The sequence below is a fragment of the Syzygium oleosum genome, unplaced genomic scaffold (assembly GCF_021117445.2).
Source record: "Syzygium oleosum isolate NSW1041296 unplaced genomic scaffold, Sole_v2.1 Sole_v2.02, whole genome shotgun sequence".
NCBI lineage: Eukaryota > Viridiplantae > Streptophyta > Magnoliopsida > Myrtales > Myrtaceae > Syzygium > Syzygium oleosum.
The window spans coordinates 15,783,481-15,806,104 of NW_026607486.1; the positions used below are offsets into that span (position 1 = coordinate 15,783,481).

Below are 22,624 nucleotides of genomic sequence, written 5' to 3' on the forward strand. Positions count from 1 at the left end.
TATATATAAATATACAAATCTTGGTCAATGGAATTAATAAGCTTTCATCGTACTGATCTTGAAACGGACAACTCCATTTATTTTAGGGGGAAATGACTCAAATAATTTATGAATTTTTATTTAATATGTAATAAGGTCGTTCAACTTTGAATTTTTTCAATATGGTCCGCGAACTTTATCCCAATGTGTAATGTAGTCCCCGAATTTTTAATTTGTTCAGTATGATTTCTTAATTTTCGGTACATGTTCAATTTAACTCTTGGATTATATGAAAATATTTAATATTATTCTTGAACTTGGATTACTGAAAGAATATACGATTTATGGACTAAATTGAATATGTATAAATAGTTTAAAAATCGTATTGAAGAAATTAAAAATTAAGCAATGTCAAAATTGAGGGACCATTCACTTCGTTTTCCCTCTATTTCATCATTCTTTGTGCAAAGGATCACGACAAAAACGTCCCGCAACGGCCTAACCGCGTCACCGCCACGTTCGACAACCAAGAAAACGTGGGGCCATCCCGTTCTTTTATATTCTGCAACTTCCCGTCGTTTCGACCTTCGGTTTTTCTCGCACAGAGAGAGAGAGAGAGAGAGAGAGGGAAAGCCACAGAAATGGAAGTTAGAGAGGGAAAGCGGCAGACCGAAACTAGTAGGAGACGCAGAAGCGCACACACAGTGAGCTTGAAAATGTCTCCTCCCACTACCACTAGATAGCCATCCATCCATCTCTCCACCATCTCCATCTCCATCTCCATCCACGCCAGAGGTCGGACTCCAGCTCGCGCATGTGAGGAATGGCGACTCCTTTGGCCGGGATTCAGCCCGCCGGCGGCGGCGGCGGCGCCGCCACGGCCACGGTGGCCGGGCCTGCCGACCCCGCCCAACCCGCTCCTTCCATGAAGTCGGTCCTCGAGTCTCCGATCTTGATCTTCCTCTTCTTCCACAGAGCCATCAGGTCCGAGCTCGATCGCCTCCACCGGGCCGCCACGGCCATCGCCATCGCCACCGCCGGCGGCGGCGGCGGCGGCACCGGCGTCGGTCCTCTGTCGGAGAGGTGCCGTTTCCTTCGCGCGTTGTACAGGCACCATTGCGATGCCGAGGACGAGGTAGCTGCACCTGCATTGCCGTCGTTTTTTTACTCCTTCTGGCTGTTTCCATCGCGAGACTTAGTCCGCGGGGTTTGAGCCTGTCTTTCTTTAGTCATTTTGTGGTGTTCGTGTTAATTGGATCGGTTTAGACGGTAGTTGTCGAATCGGAGTAGTTCCGAGTTCTGCGAATGCCAGCTTGCTCACTAGAGATTTGCGCACTTGTGGTTCTATGGCTCCGTTGCTCAGCAAATAAACTGTTCCGCTTGTCGTAGCGCAGGGCTTGTGGCTGAATGTCGATGGTTTAGATCGGGACATCTTATTATGCTTAGACTATGTACTGTGTAAAACTTTCCTCCATTCGTATGCTGTGGCGCTCGAATCGAGTTTGCCTTCTCCTACTGACTATTTTGTTCACCAAGTTACCTACCCTGAGGAAGCTTTAAGCTTTTCCTTTCGCCTTTTGGTTACAAAGGCAACGAGTGAAAAAGAAAAGCACTAGCTCAGGTTTAGAAATCGAGGAAAGGAATGTCCTGGAGAGTCAGCTTACGACAGATTCACAATACCAGCAGCAGGGATATCATAGAAATAGCTCTCAGAAATGTTGAAAACTGCCTTTGCATTTTTTTTTCTTTGTGAACAAGTCTAAGATTGAATTCTTGTGGAATTATTTGCAATCCCTTGGCAGAGGATGGAGGGGATGCGATGTTTTAGATAGCAAGTGGAAGCATCGAATGCACAAATCACTTTTGGTGGCCCCTATCCCTAACTAAGACAATCATTGTCGAACTGCATCAAGTTTCGCAACTATTCTAGAACACCAATTTCAAGGTATATATACGAGTGAATTTTTTAAAAATTGGATACATGTACAAAGCCAGGAGATATTTACTCTACCACTCACCACCTCATCTTCAAATGCTCATTTGCTTGGACATTGAGTACTTGGTTCTTGTTTTCTTATTTAGATTCAGGTTTCCTCCTGGGCAATACAGATTTCGCTTTTGACGAAATTTCTTATAGTGAGAAACATTCTGCAATTGAGTTGACCACCTCTTGTGTGAGTGACATACATTTTACATGTTTTAACTCCATGAAGTTTAATTTTCTTTCGTAGCTCATAGTTGTAGTTGTACCCTTTTCACAGGGCTGAGATTTGAAAGGAGCATGATCTGAAATGATTATCAAAATAAGGTTACAGATTATTTTCAGATAAGTGAAAGCACAAGGAAGCTGGAGTATATAATATGGAAATGCTAAAATGCGCAGAAACACCATAGGTGATTGAAAAATATCTTGTCAAAGGAGAAAGGAATTAAGTCATGTCTAGAGAAAATTTCATAGTTTCAGCTAACAATACAAACATATTTACTCAGTCCATACAATACTGGATATAGAAAGAAACTAGAGAAAAGATAGCAGCTTCTTAGAAGTACTTGTGTTGGTATTTATGTTACCTTATAAAGGAAGTATGCCAATCTGAAGTTCTCTCTCCCTCCCTCACCCCCCCCCCCCCCCCTCCTTTCTCTCTCTCTCTCTCTCCCCGTGAGACTAGGGGATAAGTTCAGAGTGGAATAGTCTCCCTGAGCTGATACCCTCCAAGTCATAATTGTGACTGATGTCAACTTGATAAGATCCTTTGACCCTGTCCTTATGGACCTGGTGTATAAAAGTACTGACATTATATTCTACTTACTCAGCACAGGACTTCTGTGCCGTACATGTAGTTAACTGTCCTTAATTTGTTTATGCATCACCTTGTTCCAAGTGAATGGTGCAAAAAGATTTGAAAGGAAGGTCAGCAAGCGTAAAGTCCTTAGGCCATGTTAGACTTGACAAAAGACTGGATTCTGAAATGGCAAGGCTTCTCATGCAACTTTAATAGTGCCATGAAGGTTCTTTTGCTATGTGTAAGGACACTTAGTTGAGACTGGGATCTCTGTGGAGGCATAGAGGCTCCACTCATATTCTCTTGCTTCTAATATTGATTTTTTTATTATGAATGATCTGCTTGGTTTGTGGTCTTTCCTCTTTCCATTTGCCTTTCTTTGCTGCTCTATATGAGATAATGGCTTGAGATATTGCTTCTGAAGTTACAGCACGCATTGGTGATGTTTCCAGTTTAAGTGTAGGTCATATTTCCTGCTCTGGATATACATGTGAAGAATGTGGCCAGGACTTACTCCCTAGAACACGAAGGAGAGGGTTTTTTATTCGATCAGTTGTTTGAGTTGTTGAACTCACAAATTCAAAATGAAGAACACTACAGGGGGGAATTGGCCTCATGCGTGGGAGCTCTTCAAACATCAATTAGTCAGCACTTGTCCAAGGAGGAGGAACAGGTCTCTCTGTCCTTGATGCATCGCCTTTTTAGAGTGGCCATATAATGTATTGTTTCTCAGATTATTCATTTGTGCTCTTTACCTATTTGACATCTTTCTGTTTTCTTTTTTCCTTTTATTCTTTAATCTTATTTTTTAATGTGTACTGCAAGCTTTTTGTTGATTGTTTCCCATGCAATTTTTAGGAAGACTAATTTTTTTGGCATTGATCTATAGGGTTTTGGGAACTACTTTCTCTCGGCATGACTAACTTTTTTAGGTTCAGTCTGTGATGTAAAGGAGAGGGGAGAAGAATGTAGTTTTACTGTGATCCTAATGAGTACTCCCTCCTTGGTTGTCGTGTCTGCTTCCTTGAGCCTTATCCCATTCCGCAAAAGAAGTAATACTAATGTAATTTGTTTTATAAACTCTCTTTTATTTTAAAGATTAGATAATTAGTACATAAGGATTCGTGTTTTTCTTTTGGCTGATCAATTTTCTGTTTGGAAAGGGCGTTGGGAAAGGTCGAAGGATTTGTTAAGCGATCTCTTTTTCTGAAAGGGGATTTACTCGGCATTCTCTTTATGTTATAGAGTGGATAACTATTATGGAGATGTTTGAGTTTTTTGGGCAATTTAAGATTTTTTCTGGAAAACCATCTTTAAATGCTTTTTAATTTCAAATAGTTCTCATGAGAAGTTTTGCTTATAATCATTGTCTTGCAACAAGCTTGGTTTATGAACTGTTAAGAAATGATAAGTTCATGCCAATTTGAGGTTGCTATTTGATGAAAATGCTCTTTAATGCATTTTCATTGTCTCCGCGGCTCTTCTTCAGCTTGTTTTAAAATTTACTTTTTATTGGAACTACAATACTAGTATCTCTGACTTGCTTTGGCTGTTGCAGGTCTTCCCTTTGCTTATTGAGAAGTTTTCGTTTGACGAACAGGCATCGTTAGTATGGCAATTTCTGTGCAGCATCCCTGTTAACATGATGGCCGAGTTTCTTCCCTGGTTCTTCTCTTCCGTATCACCTGAGGAATATGAGGATATGCTTGAATGCTTGCGTAAGATAATCCCTGAAGAAAAGCTTCTTCAACAGGTGAAAATTACCTGACCGGGGGGGGGGGGGGGGTGCCATGCTCTTCATAATTTCTAGAAAAAAGAATATTGGCTGACATTAAATTTTTTCAATGAAGGTTATCTTTTCCTGGATTGAAGGGGTGAAAATGCATGATTCTAGTAAGAGTAATGGGAACAATTGTAACTATGTCCCATCATTGCAAGTCTCTGAATCTAAGATGTTGAGCAATCCGGCTGAGAACGATGACTGCGCAGTTAAATCTTCAAAGAGCGGTAAAAGGAAATTTGGAGAGGCAAAACTTGACCCTGATGATTCTGTTATGATTCATCCTATAGATGAAATCTTGTTCTGGCATAATGCAATAAGAAGAGAGTTGAATGATATAGCTGAGGCAGCCAAAAGACTACAATTTTCTGGAGGTTTTTCTGACTTTTCTGCATTTAACAAGAAGCTGCGTTTTATTGCCGAAGTTTGTATATTTCATAGGTATGGTGGTCTTTATCTTATATTAGTATGCTTATCGTCCTTGATGGGGTGCTATGGGGTCTCAATAATTGTTGAATCTCATCTCAGAAAACATATTTTAGGAGACTGGATTTGGTTGCCAGGGTTTTTTGTACTTGGTCAAAGCTTTAATCAATTAAAATATCTCATGGCCTATATTTCAGGATGGAAAAGAAATTCGTAAGCGGTATTTCTTTGTAACTGGTGCTCTGTTATTGCCGTGGAGGTTTTTTCCCAGAGAAAACTTGGATGCTTGAGCAGCTGCTTTGTGGAGTCGAGAGATAATTTTTTTTTTCCTGAGAGACCTACTTAATCCTTAATTTTGCACATATCATTAAGGATCCCTAGGAGTAATTATAGCGACAGACAATGTTTGTTTCTGAGAGAAAGGTGTACATTTTGTTTTTGATCTTCTGCATCAGTCTCTTGCTGTGCCTAGCTTACTTTCTCTTGCTGACTTGCTTTACTGGTTTTCTCACAGATCAATGTTCTTAAAATTCAGCTGTTAGAATTTCCTTTCACCTTGAATATTCTTTTGGCTGTATTGTCACTTGCAGGTTCTAAGCTTTCCTTTTTAAATGCAGCATGGCTGAGGACAAAGTTATCTTCCCTGCTGTAGATTTAGAACTCTCTTTTGCTGAGGAGCATGCTGAAGAAGAGATACAATTTGATCGGCTTAGGTGTTTGATTGAAAGTATTCAGACTGATGGAGCCAACTCATCTTCTGCTGAATTTAATACAGAGTTGTGCTTACACGCCGATCAGATGATAGACTCCATCAAGAAGCACTTCCAGAATGAGGAACTTCAGGTGTGCATGCTATTTTTTAGATGACCTAAAATTTCCCATAGACAGGACATTTTCTCTCAGCTCAATTTATCGAAGACAGTATAGCTTGTATATGTCAATGGTCATTTGTTTTCCCAGATAGGGTTCTAAATATCACTTTCCCAGGTACTACCTTTAGCCAGAAAGCATTTCAGCCCCAAGCAGCAGCAAGAACTTCTGTACCAGAGCTTATGCGTGATGCCATTGAGATTAATTGAGTCAGTCTTACCGTGGCTGATTGGATCCCTGAGCGAAGAAGAAGCACAGTCATTTCTTCAGAATATGCATATGGCAGGTACACCCTTGACCTTGACTGTTGTGGAAAGTAAAAGCTAACTTTGCTCTTCAAGCTTTCTTTTTGTTGTGTCTAGCCTATTTGTAACTTGCAGAGTTTGTGGCTGCAGCTCCATTCTCGGATTCTGCGCTGGTTACACTTTTTTCTGGTTGGGCATGGAAAGGCCATTCCAAAAAGTGGTCGTCTTCTAGTGCAACTGGATGTCCTGCCAAAAGATTGACAGGGAGCAGCATGGAGAGAGATGGTCTATTTTATAGGTGCATTTCATTGTCATATGCTGATGTGTTAACTTCACTTGGTTGTGAAGATGAGGCACATACTTGTGAAAGGCTAATCAAGCGAGGCAACAGACTTTGTCACAGAGACAGTGATGCTCATCAAATTAGAGGACTTCATTATAGCCATACGTTGTCTGGTGATGATCAAACTTGTGTACCTGAGTTAGGAGTGAATTCTAATAAGCTCAGAGTTGGTTATCTTGCTGCTGCAAAATCAACAAAAGCTCTGTGGTCCTCATCTTTTGACAAATGTGCTCCGCCCCTCAAGTCCAGTCTTTTTAACTGGGAAACGGATATATGCTCTGCCGAAGTTGGAAAGGCTAATCGTCCCATGGACAATATATTTAAATTTCATAAAGCCATTCGCAAGGACTTAGAATATCTGGATGTTGAATCTGAAAAACTTAAGACCTGTGATGGCACTTTCCTAAGGGAGTTTACTGGTAGATTCCAATTATTGCGGGGCTTATATAAAGCCCATAGTAATGCAGAGGATGAGATAGTATTTCCAGCTATAGAATCCAAAGAGACTCTTCACAATGTGAGTCACTCCTACACTTTAGACCATAAGCAGGAAGAGAAACTTTTCGAAGATATTTTGGCTACACTTTCAGAGCTCACACAATGTCATGAATGCTTGAACAGTGAACTTTTGTCAGATAATTCAGATGGAAGAAACTCTCTGTCTATTTATCACCACGAGACCATGAGTAAGTACACTGAGCTGGCCACCAAACTTCAAGGCATGTGCAGATCCATCAAGGTTACTTTGGATCAACATCTTTTTCGAGAAGAACTTGAGCTATGGCCATTATTTAATATATATTTCTCAGTTGAGGAACAAGAAAAACTAGTTGGTAGGATAATTGGTACTATGGGTGCAGAGGTTCTCCAGTCTATGTTGCCATGGGTGACTTCTGCTCTCACCCAGGCGGAGCAAAACTATATGATGGACACGTGGAAGCAGGCAACTAAAAACACCATGTTCAGTGAATGGCTTAATGAATGGTGGGAGGGAGTTGCTGTTACAACTGTGCATACAGCTTCATCGGAGAGTAGCTCGTCTCTTGGTATATCATGAGCTTTTACTATTTTCTCTTGTGAATGTGCTTCTTGCTTATGCACCAGCTTTGAGTTCCTGCAGTTAACATTCTTCTGCTATATCACCAAATTGGAACTTAGATATTCATAATTCCAAATTGTATTGTATCCACACTTCCTAGGTGCTGATTTTTGTGGAAGCTTGGATCGTAGTGAAACATTCAAGCCTGGATGGAAGGATATCTTCCGAATGAATCAAAGTGAACTTGAATCAGAGATAAGAAAAGTTTCTAGGGATTCAACTCTTGACCCAAGAAGAAAGGCATATCTTATTCAACATCTGATGACCAGGTTTGTTTTCAATGCCAATGTGTGGGCTTCATCTATTCATTAGCTTCCCCTTTTTCTGACATGACTAGCTGTGCAGTCGCTGGATAGCCGCTCAACAAAAACCACCTGAAGCTGTTGCTGAAAATTCTACAAGTGATGAACTTCAGGGACGTTGTCCATCATTTCGAGATTCAGAGAAACAGGTGTTTGGTTGTGAGCATTACAAGAGAAACTGCAAGCTTCGTGCTGCCTGCTGTGGCAAGTTGTATGCATGCAGATTCTGCCATGATAATGTCAGTGACCATGCCATGGACAGGTGACTTCAGTGTACCATCCTAGGACGTTCCATATTGCACACTTGAGTGCTCACATACTTCTCATGGTCTCGCTCTTAAACCTGTGTTGAATCGAAGTGCAGGAAAGCCACTGCTGAAATGATGTGCATGCATTGCCTTAGGATTCAGCCAATTGGACAAATTTGTGCAACACCTTCATGCGATGGTCTCTCAATGGCAAAATACTACTGTAGCATATGTAAATTTTTTGATGATGAAAGGTACAGACACTTTCTATGATATAATTAATCATTTCTCTGAGTTTTTTTTTCTCAGTTATTTCTTTTATAGGTCAATGATGTTAAAGAAGTTGCATTCTTGATGAAGTTCTGTACAATCGAATTATCTCTCTTTCCACACGTGCATTTGTGTCTCAATTGCTTGTCCAAAACTACGTTAAATGTGAAGAGTCATATGCGAGTGGATTATGGCAAGAAAAAGATGAACTACGGCATCTTTTTCCCTTGTTGGTCTATTATCTTTTCCTTCACCTTTTTTATCAATCTTTATCCTTCAAGTTGGGTGGGAACTGCAAAATGGAGATAAGAGTTTCTGCAAAGCACACATTCTGTAAATATGTTGGTATATGTTGTGGCAATCTTGAATCTTGCTTGCATAATGTTGCGAGGGTCCATTGCTATTATTGTTATTATTCTTATCAAAAGTTTTAGTCCGATGCCTCATGTATGTCCGAAACGTCTAAGCTAAGTCACTTACCTAGCAAAGAGTTTTGGTTACCGAGTTTTTACTGGAACATCATTTCTATTAATTCTCATAGTCTCTGAGATCAACTTTCGCACAAGGCCCCAAATATATTCACACTCCAGAATAATCTTATTTCTTTTTTCCCTTCAGGAATATTTACCACTGCCCTTTTTGTAATTTATGCCGTCTTGGGAAGGGTCTTGGGGTCGATGTTTTTCATTGCATGACTTGCAACTGTTGTTTGGGGATGAAGTTGGTTGACCATAAGTGCCGAGAAAAAGGTTTGGAGACAAATTGCCCAATCTGCTGTGATTTTTTATTCACATCGAGTGCAACTGTGAAAGGACTTCCCTGTGGCCATTTCATGCATTCAGCTTGCTTCCAGGTATCTCTCATCTTTGGTTCTGCTCAGGTCTAATTTGGGTGTCTGAGTGTAGCTTCTGAAGATACTGAACATCATGCTTCCTAATGTCAGGCATACACATGCAGCCACTATGTCTGCCCAATTTGCAGTAAATCCTTGGGAGATATGGCGGTATGAACATCGGTTATTATATCCTCTTTTAGATGTTTAAAATGTTGTTTTAGATTAGTCCCATCGTGGTTCCTCTCGGTTATTTCTTTTAGGACTTGGATAAAGTTTTTCAAAGATGTTTTAGAAAAGTCCCATCGTGGTTCCTCTCGGTTATTTCTTGTAGGACTTGGACAAAGTTTTTCAGTAATGTTGTGGGAAGCCACTCAGTCGATGCAAACTGGGCTTGTGCTTGGGGAAAGAAAATCCTAAATTGACTAATAAAAATCCTTTTTGTTCTTACAAAAGCCACCATATGAAAAATGAGTGTCCAATATTCTATGCTTATCCACTTGTTGAGCGTCGGAGGAATTTGATTGCTCGATCCTCAAGTTTCAATCCGAAGAATAGTAGAGTATCAACTGTATGATTAGGCCGGGGGCGGACCATAATATTCACAAGCATTCTGGGAAGTTCAGTTCTCTTACTTTTCCATCACATGAATCTCATACAGTTAGCTAGTCTTTGCTTGCTGGAATCTCTTCACTATAGGTGGCCTCTTTTTTTTGCGTTGCTCTCGGTGAAAACAGAAATCACATTAAACCTTATATGTATCTGTCTATCAAACGTTTGTACTTTTATATAAACTTGTGCTCACGTGCATCGTAAGTCTAAGTTAAGGATGGAACCTCTTTTGTGCAAGGTTAGAACACACGATCAGGTTCTCATTCGGTTTCAGTCTGTTTTTCTTTGTGGTTTTAGGTTTACTTTGGCATGCTTGATGCATTGTTAGCCTCAGAAGTGCTTCCAGAAGAATACCGGGATCACTCCCAGGTAAACATGTCTCTTCTGTTTCCTTGGATCTTTTGTGCTGGTGCAGCTTGTCTGCTTGTTTTTCAGTTGCTCTTTTCGGTGATGTAGGATATACTGTGCAACGATTGCCATAAAAAGGGGACGTCGCCGTTCCACTGGCTACACCATAAGTGTGGTTTCTGCGGATCCTACAACACCCGGGTTATTAAGGTCGATACATCACACGCGCATTGCTCGACATCACATTAGATCGAAATCTCTCGAGCATTTCTCGTCTACCAATTCTCACATGGCAATCAATGTACATCGTTCGCCATCAAAATGGGATCCACCCCGTCCCTTCTCTCTTTCATATTCATTTAGCATTGAGGTGGAAACTGGTTTTGTGGTCCCCTGCTTTTGTGTAGGCCTTAATACATGCCAAATTTTTTACTATCATGTGATCAATCCAGAAATGAAATGGAGAAGACCAAGAGTTCATTTTAGTGGCATCAAATGTGGAAATAGGAAGTCAAAGTGTAATGTATTTTAATTTGACTGAATAATTGTACTTCAATTCTAACCAGGTCCTGGTCACTCCCATGGTCCCATCCTCTAACCAGGTCAATGCCAAGTGGCCCCCTTTTTTCTCTGAAATAAAAAATAAAAAAACTATACTTAATAATCTCTTACCAACCATAAGTTACATACCAATAATCAATAGAATTAATCCAGCTAATTTGGGGAGGAATATGTACAACGTACTATTAAAATCAACTTACCTGCTAATGGATCAAAAAGGGGGTTAGGAATCATCCTCAAATTAAAATTAGCTAAATCTTGCTATTGTTAATGATTTTGTCAATTTTCCAAACTAAAGTTAAAAGTTCGGTTACGTAATCGACCATTCAACAAAAATTCTTTGAATGATTTGATTTTCAAAATAGTCGTAGAAATGATTATTATTCAGCCTTCTTGAGTCTTAGGCTGCGAATGATAATCATTCTGTTTCTATTTTTCTATTTCAAAAACAAGTTTGGAATAAAAATTTGTTTGGTAACGTAATTTCATTTTTCAATTTTTGGAATAAATTTTGATTTCAGAAATAAGTTTCGAACAAAAATGAGAAGTGAAAATTTTATACTTTTTTATTTCTGGAACAAAAATAAGAAATTCTTCTCATCGCTCGCCCTCGCTACTAGCCGGTCGCCCACCCACCGCCCATCGCCGCCCACTTGCCGGCTGCTGCCTCTCGCCATTTGCCGTCTCTTGTCGCCGCCCCACTCCTGCCGTTGGTTGTTGCCCCTCTCTCGCCGCTGCCTGACGCTGGCCGCCTCTAGCCGCCTTCCTCCGCACTTGCCGTGTTGCCGTCCGCCGTCGCCTCCTCCCCCACCCGCCATTTGCTGCCACCGTCGGCCCTCCTCCCGCCGCCGGCCCCCTCCCGCTGCTAGCCGTCGCCCGCCTCCCACTGCTGCCCGACGCCGGCCACCTCCAGCCACCGTCCGCTGCCTGCCGTTCATTGCCATCGTCCATCGCCCGCTGTCCGTTGCCACCATCCGCCCACCGTCCACTCACCGGTCACTCAAAAGGGAGAAATTTTGTGCTGTTATCAAACAAAATTTTGTTTCGGGAATAGAAATTTTGCGTTGTTATCAAACGTGTTTTTTTCCTCAAAAACTCGTCCAAGAACAGAAATAGAAATTTCTGGCCAAAAATTAATTTCTGAAACAGAATGGTTGTTATTCGCAACCTTATAAAGCAAGCATGTGTAACATATTATAATTGCTTTGATTTTACTAAATGCGGAAAATATATCTCTAACATTTACTTACAAATCATATCCATTTTGTCATTCAAAAAACAGTATGTGTAAAAAAATCGACTTTTCCGCTAGCAAGTTTGAAATAAAAAAAAGATCTTGAAAATCACTTGCTCAGTGAAAAAGAAACAATCTCTCTTATAATAGAATTGTGGCTGATCTAATTTGGAACCGGTGAAAACGCATGCCAAAAAATTGATACACCGACTTTTCTAAACAATTTCCAATCTCATTTAACGAGAAATTCAGTATTATTTTCTCAAGCACAATACGACACAATGTTGGTATCTTGTTGACACCTATTTTTAATTTGCCCAAAATTAATTGCACAAAATTTAGGAATTAATATCCTTTAATTCCTAAAACAAAAAATATTTCAATTTAAAATGCATTGCATATAGAAATTAGGTACATTTTATATTAATAGGGTCTATTAGAATGTTTAAAAAAAAAAAACGAACGAGTCCGGCCGGGTCGGGGCCGGGCCAACCCGGCCCTTTTTTCTTTTCCTTTTTTTCCCCCGCATGGGCCCAGCCCATTCTTTTTTCCTTTTTTTCTCTTTTCCCCCCCGGGCCCGGGCCCTTTCCCTTTTCTTTTTCTTCTCCCCTGCGGGCCCGGCCCGCTTTTTCTTTTTTTCTTTCTTTTCCTCTGCGCGGCTGGGCCTGGCCTGGCGCAGCCCCTTCTCCTCCTTCTTCCTTCCCCGCCGCCCTGTCGCTCTCGCTGCCTCTGTTCTCCCCTGTTTCTGGCCGCAGGTGACGCACAGCGGCGCAGCTCCGTGCCGTCTCTATCCGGCCAGAGCAGGGCCGAAGAGGCACGCCGACGAGACTGGCATTAATTGCCAGTCCCGTTTTCCCCGTTTTCCCAGCCTCCCTTATCCCCTCCGTCCTCTCTTCTCCCTGTTCCTCTCTGCCCCTCACTGAACCGACTCCTCCTGCTCTACATCGGCCTAAATGGCCGCGAAAGTCGCGGGCCAGAGTAGGCCGGTGCAGGTCGTCGTCATTGTAGACGTAACAGAGCAGGGGGACACCGTCGTCGTCGGCTATAGATAGCTAGAGAGAGAGAGAGAGCCCCGGTCGGCCATTTGAAGCAAGAACAGAGATAGAGAGAAACAGAGAGAGTTCGAGAGAAACCGAGAGAAAAAAGAGAGAAAATAGAGAGAGAAAGAGAGGAGAGTTGGCTTCTACAGGTTCCCAGCAGCGTCGCCGTCGCCCTTCGATCAGCCGGACACCCCCCCCCAGACGCGCCGTCGACGGTGAGATTCCCCCCGGTCCAAACTGCCCCTGTTGTGCTCTGTTTTTCTGCTCGGTTTGGCCGGGACCTGCGCCGGCCGTTTCGCGCGAGTCCTGGCCCATACCGCCGTCCCCCGCCGTCCGTGTGTCTTCACCGAAGGTAGGTTGGGTCGCCTGAATCCTCCGGTTCGCCGGAACAGGTCAGAATCTTCTGTTTTTGGTCGTGCACACCATTTGCTCGACAAAATTCCTCAATGAAACCGGTTTTTAATCCGGTTGCCGGCCGGCGAACGGCGGTCGGATGGCGACCCCAGGTGGCCGGCGAGACTCGGTGGAGTTCCCAGAAGCTGAATTGGGGGTGGCATCGGTCTGGGTCGGCCGGCGAGAGGCCGATTTTCGGCTCCGCCGACGTCCGCTCACACGGGTTCAGCCTGACCCGGTTCAGCCGACCTGACCCGGGTCAACGCTCCGGGTCAGTTCCGACCCGGTCCGGATCCGCGACCCGACCCGTTTTCATTATTTTATTATTATTTTTTTTTTAAAGTTAATTAAAAAAATTTAAAAAAAATTAAATTTTTTTTTCTTCTTCTTCCTTATTATTATTATTATTATTATTATTATTTTTGAAAAAAAAAATCAAATCAAAAAAAAAAATTTAAATTTTTTTTATAAAAATTATGTGATATATCTAAGTGTTTTAATTTATTGTTGTATTATTATGCATGTTATTGTCTTGTTTAAATTAGACAAGCCTGAGGTTGTGTGGTAGTATTTTGCATGTTATTACCGTTGTATTATTATGCATGTTTTTAATACAATTGCATGAGCTGTTGTGTTTTGAATGTCATCTGACTTAGTTAAGGTTAAAACCTTAGGCTGCATGAATTGTTGTGTTCCTGATTGCTGATCGTTTCTGATTACGCACTCGCTTGATCATCTCACATGTTAGGAGAAAGGTCCTAAAACCAATCCAAATTGCCTGACAAATGTTTTCAAAAAATGAACAGGGTAAAATGGTACTGAAAGGGCATTAGTTATCCAACTAGTGTAACCAAATCCCCGAACTCAGTTAATTTCTGGTTCGCAGGAATAGGGTGATTCTCCAATCAGCTTATTTGGGTTTCTAATCGACCCACCTCAAATTGATTAGTGGCGACTCCTTAGTATAAACCACTTGCATGTTAAATATTTAAACTCTAAGTCGCGATATGGTATGGGCTTGGGAGAGCCCGAGTTAAGTCCCGAACCTAGACTTAGCATGTACCAGGCGAAACCCTCCCCTTTTCGCATGTTGTCAATAAAAAAAGCTCGGGAGTTCGGTCGCGACATATCTAATCCTTGAATACCAATTAGAAAAACATAACAGATCTCGAAGGGAAAATCTATCAATCACGTACATTTAATTCTTTCAAAAATGAAACGACACAAGCAAATTTTAAATTTGATCACGAGGCCCCAAACAGTTGCAGCTCTAATTGCTTCTTCTTCTTTCTTTAACCCCAATTTTTCTTTTTTAAATTATCGTAATGCTGGATAAAAATAACTTTATGTTTGACTTTTAACGGGAGATCTCGGTGCGTGTTTTCTTAAAATGGCAGGCGAGCCCCGGTTCTTCTCGCGGCGAAAAAAAGTAAAAAAAGCATAGATTTTGCGGGGGAGGGGGGCTTTTCATCAGCTCGAGCTGACGGAAGAGCTCCGATGTTCGGAAACCCTAATAAAGCTCCACCGCTGCTGATTGGGCCCGATTTCCTCCCCCTCTGATCTCTTGCCAATTTCGGTGGAGCGCTCGCGTCTTTCTGGACCCTCAAACTCTTTTTGCGCGAGCTCCGAGGGGAGCGATCCGGTGCTTCGAATTCCGTGCCGCATTCTTCTTCTTCTTCTTTTGGCGGAAAAGAGCCCTCCTTTAAGTTGAATTGTTTTTTGAATCTGGGTGGTCTGGAGATTTGAAAAGAAATGGAGTAAAAATCCAGGTGATTGGGGCCGATTTCGAGGGGGGAGAGAGAGATGGGTCCGAAGGTGGAAGGGCCATCGGCGCCGGCGATGAGGCGAGACCCGTACGAGGTGCTGAACGTGTCCAAGGATTCGACTGATCAAGAAATCAAGACTGCCTATAGAAAGCTTGCTCTCAAGTAAGGTTTTTTTTTTCTCTTTCTTCTTTTAAGTGGCTTTGATCTTGTGAGTTGCGAACTGGGTCTTGGTGATCGAATTGAAAGGCCCCGAGTAATTGGGGGTTTTCCCGGTTTCCCGAATTTGTGCCCGCGGCATTTCGGGCGGGCGGATCGATTATGATGAAGAGGATGGCACGGGAGCTCCTCCGAGTGATCCAGGCGGCGGAGTCTCGGTGTGCTTGGAGGGCCTGTTGATGATTTTGGGACCTGTAGATATTTGTTCGATCGATGTCTGCATGATGCACTTTTGATGAAAAGACTTCTTCGTTCCATCAAAATGTTCCCTCTTTTTTTTTTTTTTTATTAAATTGGAACTGCATATTGTGTCTGTGCGAATGATAAGTTTGTTAGGACAAATATAACTGTTGAAAAATGATGATCTTGGATCCTGTCCTTTATTTGGCTTGAATTGTTATGCTCTAGATGCTTTCATCTGCTGATGAATCATGTATGGAAAATGCCAACATTTTTGTTCTAGAGAAAAGCCAGTTAGTTGACGGCATATGTGAGAAAGAGGTATTCCTTAACTAAATCGCCACCCTAGTATGACGTTAAACGTATGCTTCTCAATCATTGTAGTTCGGATGTAGAGCCTTTCATTTGACAACAATCGTTGTATAGTGCTCAGAATTCTTCTTTTAAGTTTAGTCTAGTGCTATAATTTTGATATATCAATGTGACTCCTCGAGAGATCTTCAGTCTTAACCTTTAAAAGTATAAAATTTAATATGATTATTTCTTTAAACTGGCAGGTATCACCCTGACAAGAATGTTGACAATCCCGAAGCTTCCGAACTTTTTAAGGAGGTTGCATATTCATACAACATACTATCTGACCCAGAGAAAAGGAGGCAATACGATAGTGCAGGGTTCGAGGTGCTTCAATTGATCTTGCTTGCTCTTCCCTGTGCACTTGTTTGGAAATGTGCTTGTGCATGTCCGCTAGATGTATGAATGATCATGCAAATGTCTTAGCATCATGTGATTGAGCGTTGCTTTTGGCACTTGAATTCCTATGAAGTGCCATTGTGTGAAGTGGGCAATGCCAATTTATTGTACCTCGGCATTTCAAGTGGAGAAGGAGAGATTTTTTTTTTTTTTTTTTGGTGAGAGAGGGGGGAGAGGGAGGGAAGGGGAGTTTGAATTGTACACGAGAGTGCCTACATTTGATTGCGCTTGCTTCTAGTAATAATATCTCCTGACTTTTGCTTTTTTATGAGGTGACATAAGATAAATTGCGAACTTGGGTGGTTGTACTAGTCCTGTAGAGGTTGTGTTGATTAGTTTTGTAGAATTTTGCCAATGATTGAGCAGTGTCTTCAAAGTGGTCCTGATCATGCATGCTATATCCTAAGTTGGATTGTTTCATCTTATGGCATATGATGTGGCAGCTCAAGTAAGTCAATAATGGCAATTGAAGTTGTAAATTTTTTGTGGGATCAGTGCCAACTGTTCTAAAAGCTTAAGTTGTTAAATAAATGCGTGGCTTAATGTCTAAATATTCTAACGCTCATCTTACGCATAGGCTGGACTTTGGCATAGGACTAAAGCGTGGAAATACAGATATAGGGACGCAAATAAGGGGTCTAAAAAGAATTGAACTTAATGTATATATTGATGCTTTATTTTCTGCTAGTTTAGTTCATTTATTTATAGCTCATGCATGAAATCCATAGACGGATGCTGCTCTATTTTTGTGAAGAAGACACCTTATGGGGACTAGTGATGCATGGTTTTTTTAAAGATGGGTCAATATTTTGGTTAACTTAAGTTTGAAATAGTAGGCTGCCGTGCCCCCAGCAGAGTTGCCGTGTTCTGTTTTCTATTGGAATTTAGTTCTTTCATGGTTTTTCTCTGTAGTCACCTTATATTTTATTGATCAAACAATAGGATTTAAAGTTTTCATATTCATGAAATAAATTAGGCTCTCGATGCTGAAGGCTTGGATATGGAAATCGACTTGTCTAACCTGGGAACTGTCAATACAATGTTTGCAGCATTATTCAGGTGCTTTTTTCCAACAGTATGGATTTTTTTAAGATTCATTTGGCTCTTTTGCATCTCTCATCGTACTTGTCGACAGCAAACTAGGCGTGCCAATCAAAACTACGATCTCTGCCAATGTTCTTGAAGAAGCTATCAATGGAACTGTAACAGTACGACCCCTTCCAATTGGAACATCAGTCAGTGGAAAGGTGCTTGTTTTTGTTTATAGACTGATTGATTGGCATTCGTGAGAGCATATTCTTCTGATTTTGAATTATCATGCAGGTGGATAAGCAATGTGCTCACTTTTTCGGTGTAACAATTAATGAACAACAAGCAGAAGCTGGTATTGTAGTAAGAGTCACTTCCACAGCACAAAGCAAATTCAAAGTAAGCTTTTCACAGCAATTGTTGGTCTTAATTTTTTAAAATTTTCTGGATGGTTTTGTTTCTGGACTCATTCATTTTGTTCTTTGTTTGCTTATCCAGTTGCTTTACTTTGAACAAGAGGCCAATGGTGGTTATAATTTGGCCTTACAGGTATGTTACTAGTCTAATACCTTTTCATTTCTCTCTGTTTTGTCAAAAGGGGAAATGGCTTTATTGGAAAGAGAAGGGCAGCTATTGGTGTTTTAGCTGGGGGGCTGCCCCAATCATGTGCTAAAACATAAAAATCCAAATTGCATGTTTTCCTTTCAGTTTGTAGGTATCATGTTTGCAATCTTGAGAAAATAGCCTGCTTTTAATTTTGGACTCAGGTAGTGAGGTTGTTACTGTTATTGTAGCTATAATATGGTATTTGTTGGGATGAATGACGTGAAAGCAGCATCCATGTTTAAGGATGAAACGATGAGCTGGGGTTTTCTTTAACGACGAGTTGCTGGGACAGAGTGCAGTCAATGGATGTTGTAAAAGGACCATGGCCCAGGGCTGTGAGTTAAATAAAAAATATTGCACCTGGAGAGTGAATAATCTCTGGGCGAGTGCTACTGCTACCATTTGCTTGAAATTGTGATTTGTTCTAGTCAAGTAAGAGTCTTGGACGACTTGTCTATCAGGAGCTATTTATGACTTTTTTAATAATGTTTTGCCGTGTGTGTCATGCAAAGTGCTCTACTTCTAGAGCTTTGATTTATTTGGCATTCTATGAGATTATTTGTTCTTCATATAGGAAGACAGCGAAAAAACAGGCAAGGTGACATCTGCAGGAATGTACTTTCTGCATTTCCAAGTTTACCGAATGGATTCAACCGTGAATGCAGTGCGTTACTTTCTATTATTCCTCCCCTCATTTACTTTTTTCACCCTGGGTCCCATTTCTAATTGTTAGTGGTGGGCAGTTGGCGATGGCCAAGGATCCTGAAGCTGCATTCTTTAAAAGGTTGGAAGGTCTACAACCTTGTGAGGTTTCAGAACTTAAAGCTGGAACACACATATTTGCTGTCTATGGTACAGTAACTTTATTCTGTTCTGGCAATAGAAGTAGGATTTCCCTTTCATATTTAGGTGGATTAATACTCTCAAATTGATTCAGGAGATAATTTTTTCAAGCCTGCAAGCTACATGTTAGAGGCTCTTTGTGCAAGATCATATGAAGAGACGACGGAGAAGCTGAAGGAAATTGAGGCTCAGATATTGAGAAAAAGGACTGACCTACGCCAATTTGAGACAGAGTATAGGAAGGTGTTCTCCTCTTTCCTATGTTATTTCCATGCTTATTGCTTCATGCGAATTCTCATGATTTTTTTCTGATACCTGTAGGCCCTTGCACGATTTCAAGAGGTGACGAACAGATACGGCCAGGAAAAGCAGTCTGTATGTCCTTTTCTTTTCTTGGCTTGTCTTCTCATTGAGAATCTGGGATATTTCTATGATGCTCAATATGAATATCTGAGGCCATCTCTCCTCTGAGGGATCTTTTATTCAAAGCATGTTGCCTTGGTAGATGTAGTTTTATGCACTGACACATACAACCATGCATTCTAGGTATGTCCTTTTCAGATTTTGGATATGGGAGCTTTTGTGCTTTTCACTTTAAAGATGCTGGAACTTTTCATGCTATTTGTCACCCCCTTATCCGAATGTCATTTTCTCCAATTAACATTTTTTCTTTAATCAGATGCCCTCCTATGATATTAACCCATTTATTTAAGTCTTTGATGGATGGTTACAGCCGCATTCCTTTTCCTTTCCCTCTTTTTTGGACATGAGAAATGACATGCCTCCTCACTGAATTAATTTATGGTATATTTTAGGTAGATGAGTTACTAAAACAAAGAGACGGCATTCATTCTTCGTTCACTGTAACCCGGGTCCCAAATGGTGACTTTGGTAGCAGCGGTAGTGCTGGTAATGGTACTAGCAGCAGCAGCAACAGAGTTCCAGGTGAAGATTCGAAGATGGGAAGTCCGGTGGAAGATGGATCTGTTGAGGGAAAAGATAAATCATCCAAAAAGAAATGGTTCAACCTCAATCTCAGAGGATCTGATAAAAAAATTGGTTGAATTGTAGAGTTGTATAGAGGGTGTATTTATATTCATCCAGCATTTGACCGATTAGGGCGCTACCTTGCTATTCTCTGAAGAGCTTCGATCTCATATTCACTTGTTACTTGTCTTGTGGGTCTTCTTTTCGTTGTTTATGCAGAATCAATGTTTTGTTTATAGTGGCTATTAGCTTGTATCTTGTTTTTCATCTCCCAAGTGTTGACATGATGTATTAAAGAAAAAGGTACAAAGAGAATGAATGCAGAGGAAATGTTGTGCCTTTTGCAGTCATCCTGGCATTTGTCATGAGTGTTGCTTAATCTTCCAATCATGTAGTAACTCTAACCTGCAATACCATATTGATCCTGAATGTCTGATTTGATTTATTTCGATCATGGTTGCAGATGATGCTCTGCCTGTCAGATTCTTGATTCTTTGTATTCAAATTCCATTTGAGTAACAATGGCAGTGGGTTCTTTCAAATGGTTCACGTATTTGAGGAATGGCATCCTTCTCAGAGTCCTATCATGTTAGAAATTGGAAAGAAGTAAACAAACAGAGAGAAGTGAGGATTAGGACATGGTTCAACCTTGTATTGGTGGTGAGGAGTGAATCCCTGCAAAACTGATGATGAATTACTTTATTGGCGCATCGATCTTGAGAAGTTGTAGGTGATCAAATTTAAATTAAAGTGGCAGGTCAAGATACAAGCCGAGCTTAGCTGTTGGGCTACAAATCGGCCCAATGAGCGACTTCGAGAATACTTTCTCGTGGGTCGTGGCTGGCCAACAAGTATTTGTCGTTTACTTGGGGACTTAAGGATAAATGAATAAAATAAAAAAGAAAGAAAGGGTAAAAAAAAAAAAGGAAAGAAAATCACCTCTTTCTATGGCGTAATTCCCTTGACAAAAAACCCTCACATTTAGGTCTAATCCTTATTCTGCTCCAAACTTTTTCTGTCGAGAAAAAAATCCTCAACTTTTACTCTAGCTTCAAGTCTGCCCACGCGTTAAAAAATCGTCACTAATTTTTCCAAAATTATCACCATCAGGGTCAATTATAGGTTTGTTATTAGAATTTGCGTTATCATCAATACCATCACCTTCATACAAAATAACAGCAGCAACTTGACTCTAATAATCTTGAAGAAATTTGGCGGCAATTTTTGGAGGCGTGGGTAGATTTGGGACTAGAGTGGAAATTGGGATTTTTTTTAGACAAAAAAAGTTTGGATTTTAATTGGGATTGGACCTAAAGCTGCAACTAGCCCCGTTTCTATATATAGGTCATAGGTCATAGCAATGGACTTGCATTATTTTTAGTGTAAGTGCTGAAGGAATGCCCTTTTCTTGATGCCTGTTCTTTTCTCTCGAAAAATTAAAAAATTAAGGCGGCTGAGTAGATGTCCATTTAATTCCAGTTGCGTATTAGAGTGGCAACATTTTGTTAGAGAACTCATCCATATAAACAATTCTTGAGATGTATATAATATAAGGTCATAGGTTGGTCCAGAGGGTAAAGTGTTCCATATCTGGTGCAAAGTATCAACTTTGAGATTTTCTTGAAGTGTTTGACAAAATGAATTTGTTTAAGTCTAGCTACAATCAAAATGATTATCTTGTCACTCCTCCTAATTGTGTGTGTATACCTTTTTCGATTGCCCAAATAGTTATAGTTGATTTCTTTATATGCAAGAAGGCCAACCTCAAGTACGTAAAGCCGGTAAATCTAAGTTTCCGGTAATATCTCACTAACCTTATGCATCTGAAAAAAACGTGAGTCAATTGGAATGATACTCCGATTCTTTTTATTCCTACAATGAGTATTCAACCTATTCGGATCTGCAAATTCCTTGGTCCCTCTTGCATCGGTTCTCCTCTCGAGATTTTACATGTTTTGTTACTTGCACCTTTTGTGTAACGAATAAGGGATTCATCGTTCTTCACCGAAGAAAATACGAAGATTAATATTGGATGCACATCCGATGTAACTCTTTTTCTACCTCATCCCGAATTCATTGTCGTCACTACGAGTAATTAGTTACTTGCTAAAGATAAAACTACCCATATCAGCATTGAGAAACGTGGCATGCGTGAAAAGAAATTTACGTGACCTTTATAAATTATATTAATCCAAAGAAAGGAGTCATCTTTTAAGCCAAAGTTACTATCAAGACCGAAAAATTGAAAGCTGCACGTAGTACCGAGATGAAGAAAAGAAGAAGAAAAGAGAACTCTCAAAGCTACCTATTAATAAATATAACAGCTTGTGTCGGGTTTAATATCGTCAAGCTAATAAAAAGTTAATCCCACTCGTTGCCATGTCGATTAAATTAAGGTTCCGTAAAGGAGCTATTGACTAAGAACACTCGAAGCAACATTTTGGAGGATTTGACTGAGTCCGACATGCTGACGAGACTAAAGTGGCTTCTGTACAAAAGCAATGAGATTATAGGCGACAGCACTTACTATTTGAATGGATTTTAGTCCCTAAAGTGACACTTGGATTTCAATTTCTAGTAATTTCTCCGTTCGGGGCATGCGACCAAAGTCACGTTCTTTCCCTAATGGACATGCTCGTGCCAAGAGGGGAACTTACAAGAGAGGCCAAGATCCTTGGGGCGTTCATTAAACTCCATGAATAATAAAGAGAATAAAGATCGATGGATCGATCAAGTGATAGGGGCGTTTTTGTACTTTTGGCTTAGAAATCAGGAGTTGCGGTTTTGATTCCCGCTTCAGGGAACTCAAATTTTAGTTAGTGGTTATAGCGGTAGTTTACTTTACCGATTTTCTTTTAGATAACCAGCTAATTACAATT

General features: G+C 40.7%; 2 protein-coding genes across 4 annotated transcripts; both read left to right on the top strand.

Moving 5' to 3' along the window:
* Nucleotides 1-549: 549 nt before the first annotated feature.
* LOC115665137 (zinc finger protein BRUTUS-like) lies at nucleotides 550-10,622 on the top strand. 3 transcript variants are annotated; one of them, XM_056308502.1, is made up of 16 exons: nucleotides 551-795; nucleotides 955-1,114; nucleotides 1,369-1,924; nucleotides 3,226-3,435; nucleotides 4,321-4,515; nucleotides 4,613-4,983; nucleotides 5,586-5,811; nucleotides 5,956-6,124; nucleotides 6,234-7,472; nucleotides 7,626-7,794; nucleotides 7,871-8,089; nucleotides 8,192-8,329; nucleotides 8,964-9,198; nucleotides 9,289-9,348; nucleotides 10,087-10,158; nucleotides 10,246-10,622. In XM_056308502.1, exons 5-16 carry the CDS (start codon nucleotides 4,405-4,407, stop codon nucleotides 10,384-10,386), a joined length of 3,150 nt encoding a protein of 1,049 aa, XP_056164477.1. In that variant the 5' UTR covers nucleotides 551-795; nucleotides 955-1,114; nucleotides 1,369-1,924; nucleotides 3,226-3,435; nucleotides 4,321-4,404; the 3' UTR covers nucleotides 10,387-10,622. The 3 variants fall into 3 exon arrangements, with proteins under 3 accessions (XP_056164475.1, XP_056164477.1, XP_056164476.1); XM_056308501.1 differs by lacking the exon at nucleotides 1,369-1,924 and having other exon boundaries at nucleotides 3,215-3,435; XM_056308500.1 differs by lacking the exon at nucleotides 1,369-1,924 and having other exon boundaries at nucleotides 550-1,114.
* Nucleotides 10,623-14,797: 4,175 nt separating this feature from the next.
* LOC115671012 (chaperone protein dnaJ 15) lies at nucleotides 14,798-20,095 on the top strand. Its single transcript, XM_030592451.2, has 11 exons — nucleotides 14,798-15,293; nucleotides 16,085-16,208; nucleotides 17,257-17,339; nucleotides 17,416-17,527; nucleotides 17,604-17,708; nucleotides 17,808-17,858; nucleotides 18,490-18,579; nucleotides 18,659-18,767; nucleotides 18,853-19,001; nucleotides 19,080-19,133; nucleotides 19,574-20,095. Exons 1-11 carry the CDS (start codon nucleotides 15,169-15,171, stop codon nucleotides 19,820-19,822), a joined length of 1,251 nt encoding a protein of 416 aa, XP_030448311.1. The 5' UTR covers nucleotides 14,798-15,168; the 3' UTR covers nucleotides 19,823-20,095.
* The last annotated feature ends 2,529 nt before the right edge of the window (nucleotides 20,096-22,624 follow it).

Excerpts from the sequence above, each read along its gene's own strand:
- LOC115665137 (XM_056308500.1), top strand. The coding sequence starts at position 803 with ATGGCGACTCCTTTGGCCGGGATTCAGCCCGCCGGCGGCGGCGGCGGC. Across the intron at positions 4,984-5,585 it reads GAAGTTTGTATATTTCATAG|CATGGCTGAGGACAAAGTTA; the intron begins GTATGGTGGTCT and ends TTTTAAATGCAG. Across the intron at positions 6,125-6,233 it reads TCAGAATATGCATATGGCAG|CTCCATTCTCGGATTCTGCG; the intron begins GTACACCCTTGA and ends TTGTGGCTGCAG.
- LOC115671012 (XM_030592451.2), top strand. The coding sequence starts at position 15,169 with ATGGGTCCGAAGGTGGAAGGGCCATCGGCGCCGGCGATGAGGCGAGAC. Across the intron at positions 17,340-17,415 it reads ATGTTTGCAGCATTATTCAG|CAAACTAGGCGTGCCAATCA; the intron begins GTGCTTTTTTCC and ends ACTTGTCGACAG. Across the intron at positions 19,002-19,079 it reads TTGAGACAGAGTATAGGAAG|GCCCTTGCACGATTTCAAGA; the intron begins GTGTTCTCCTCT and ends TGATACCTGTAG.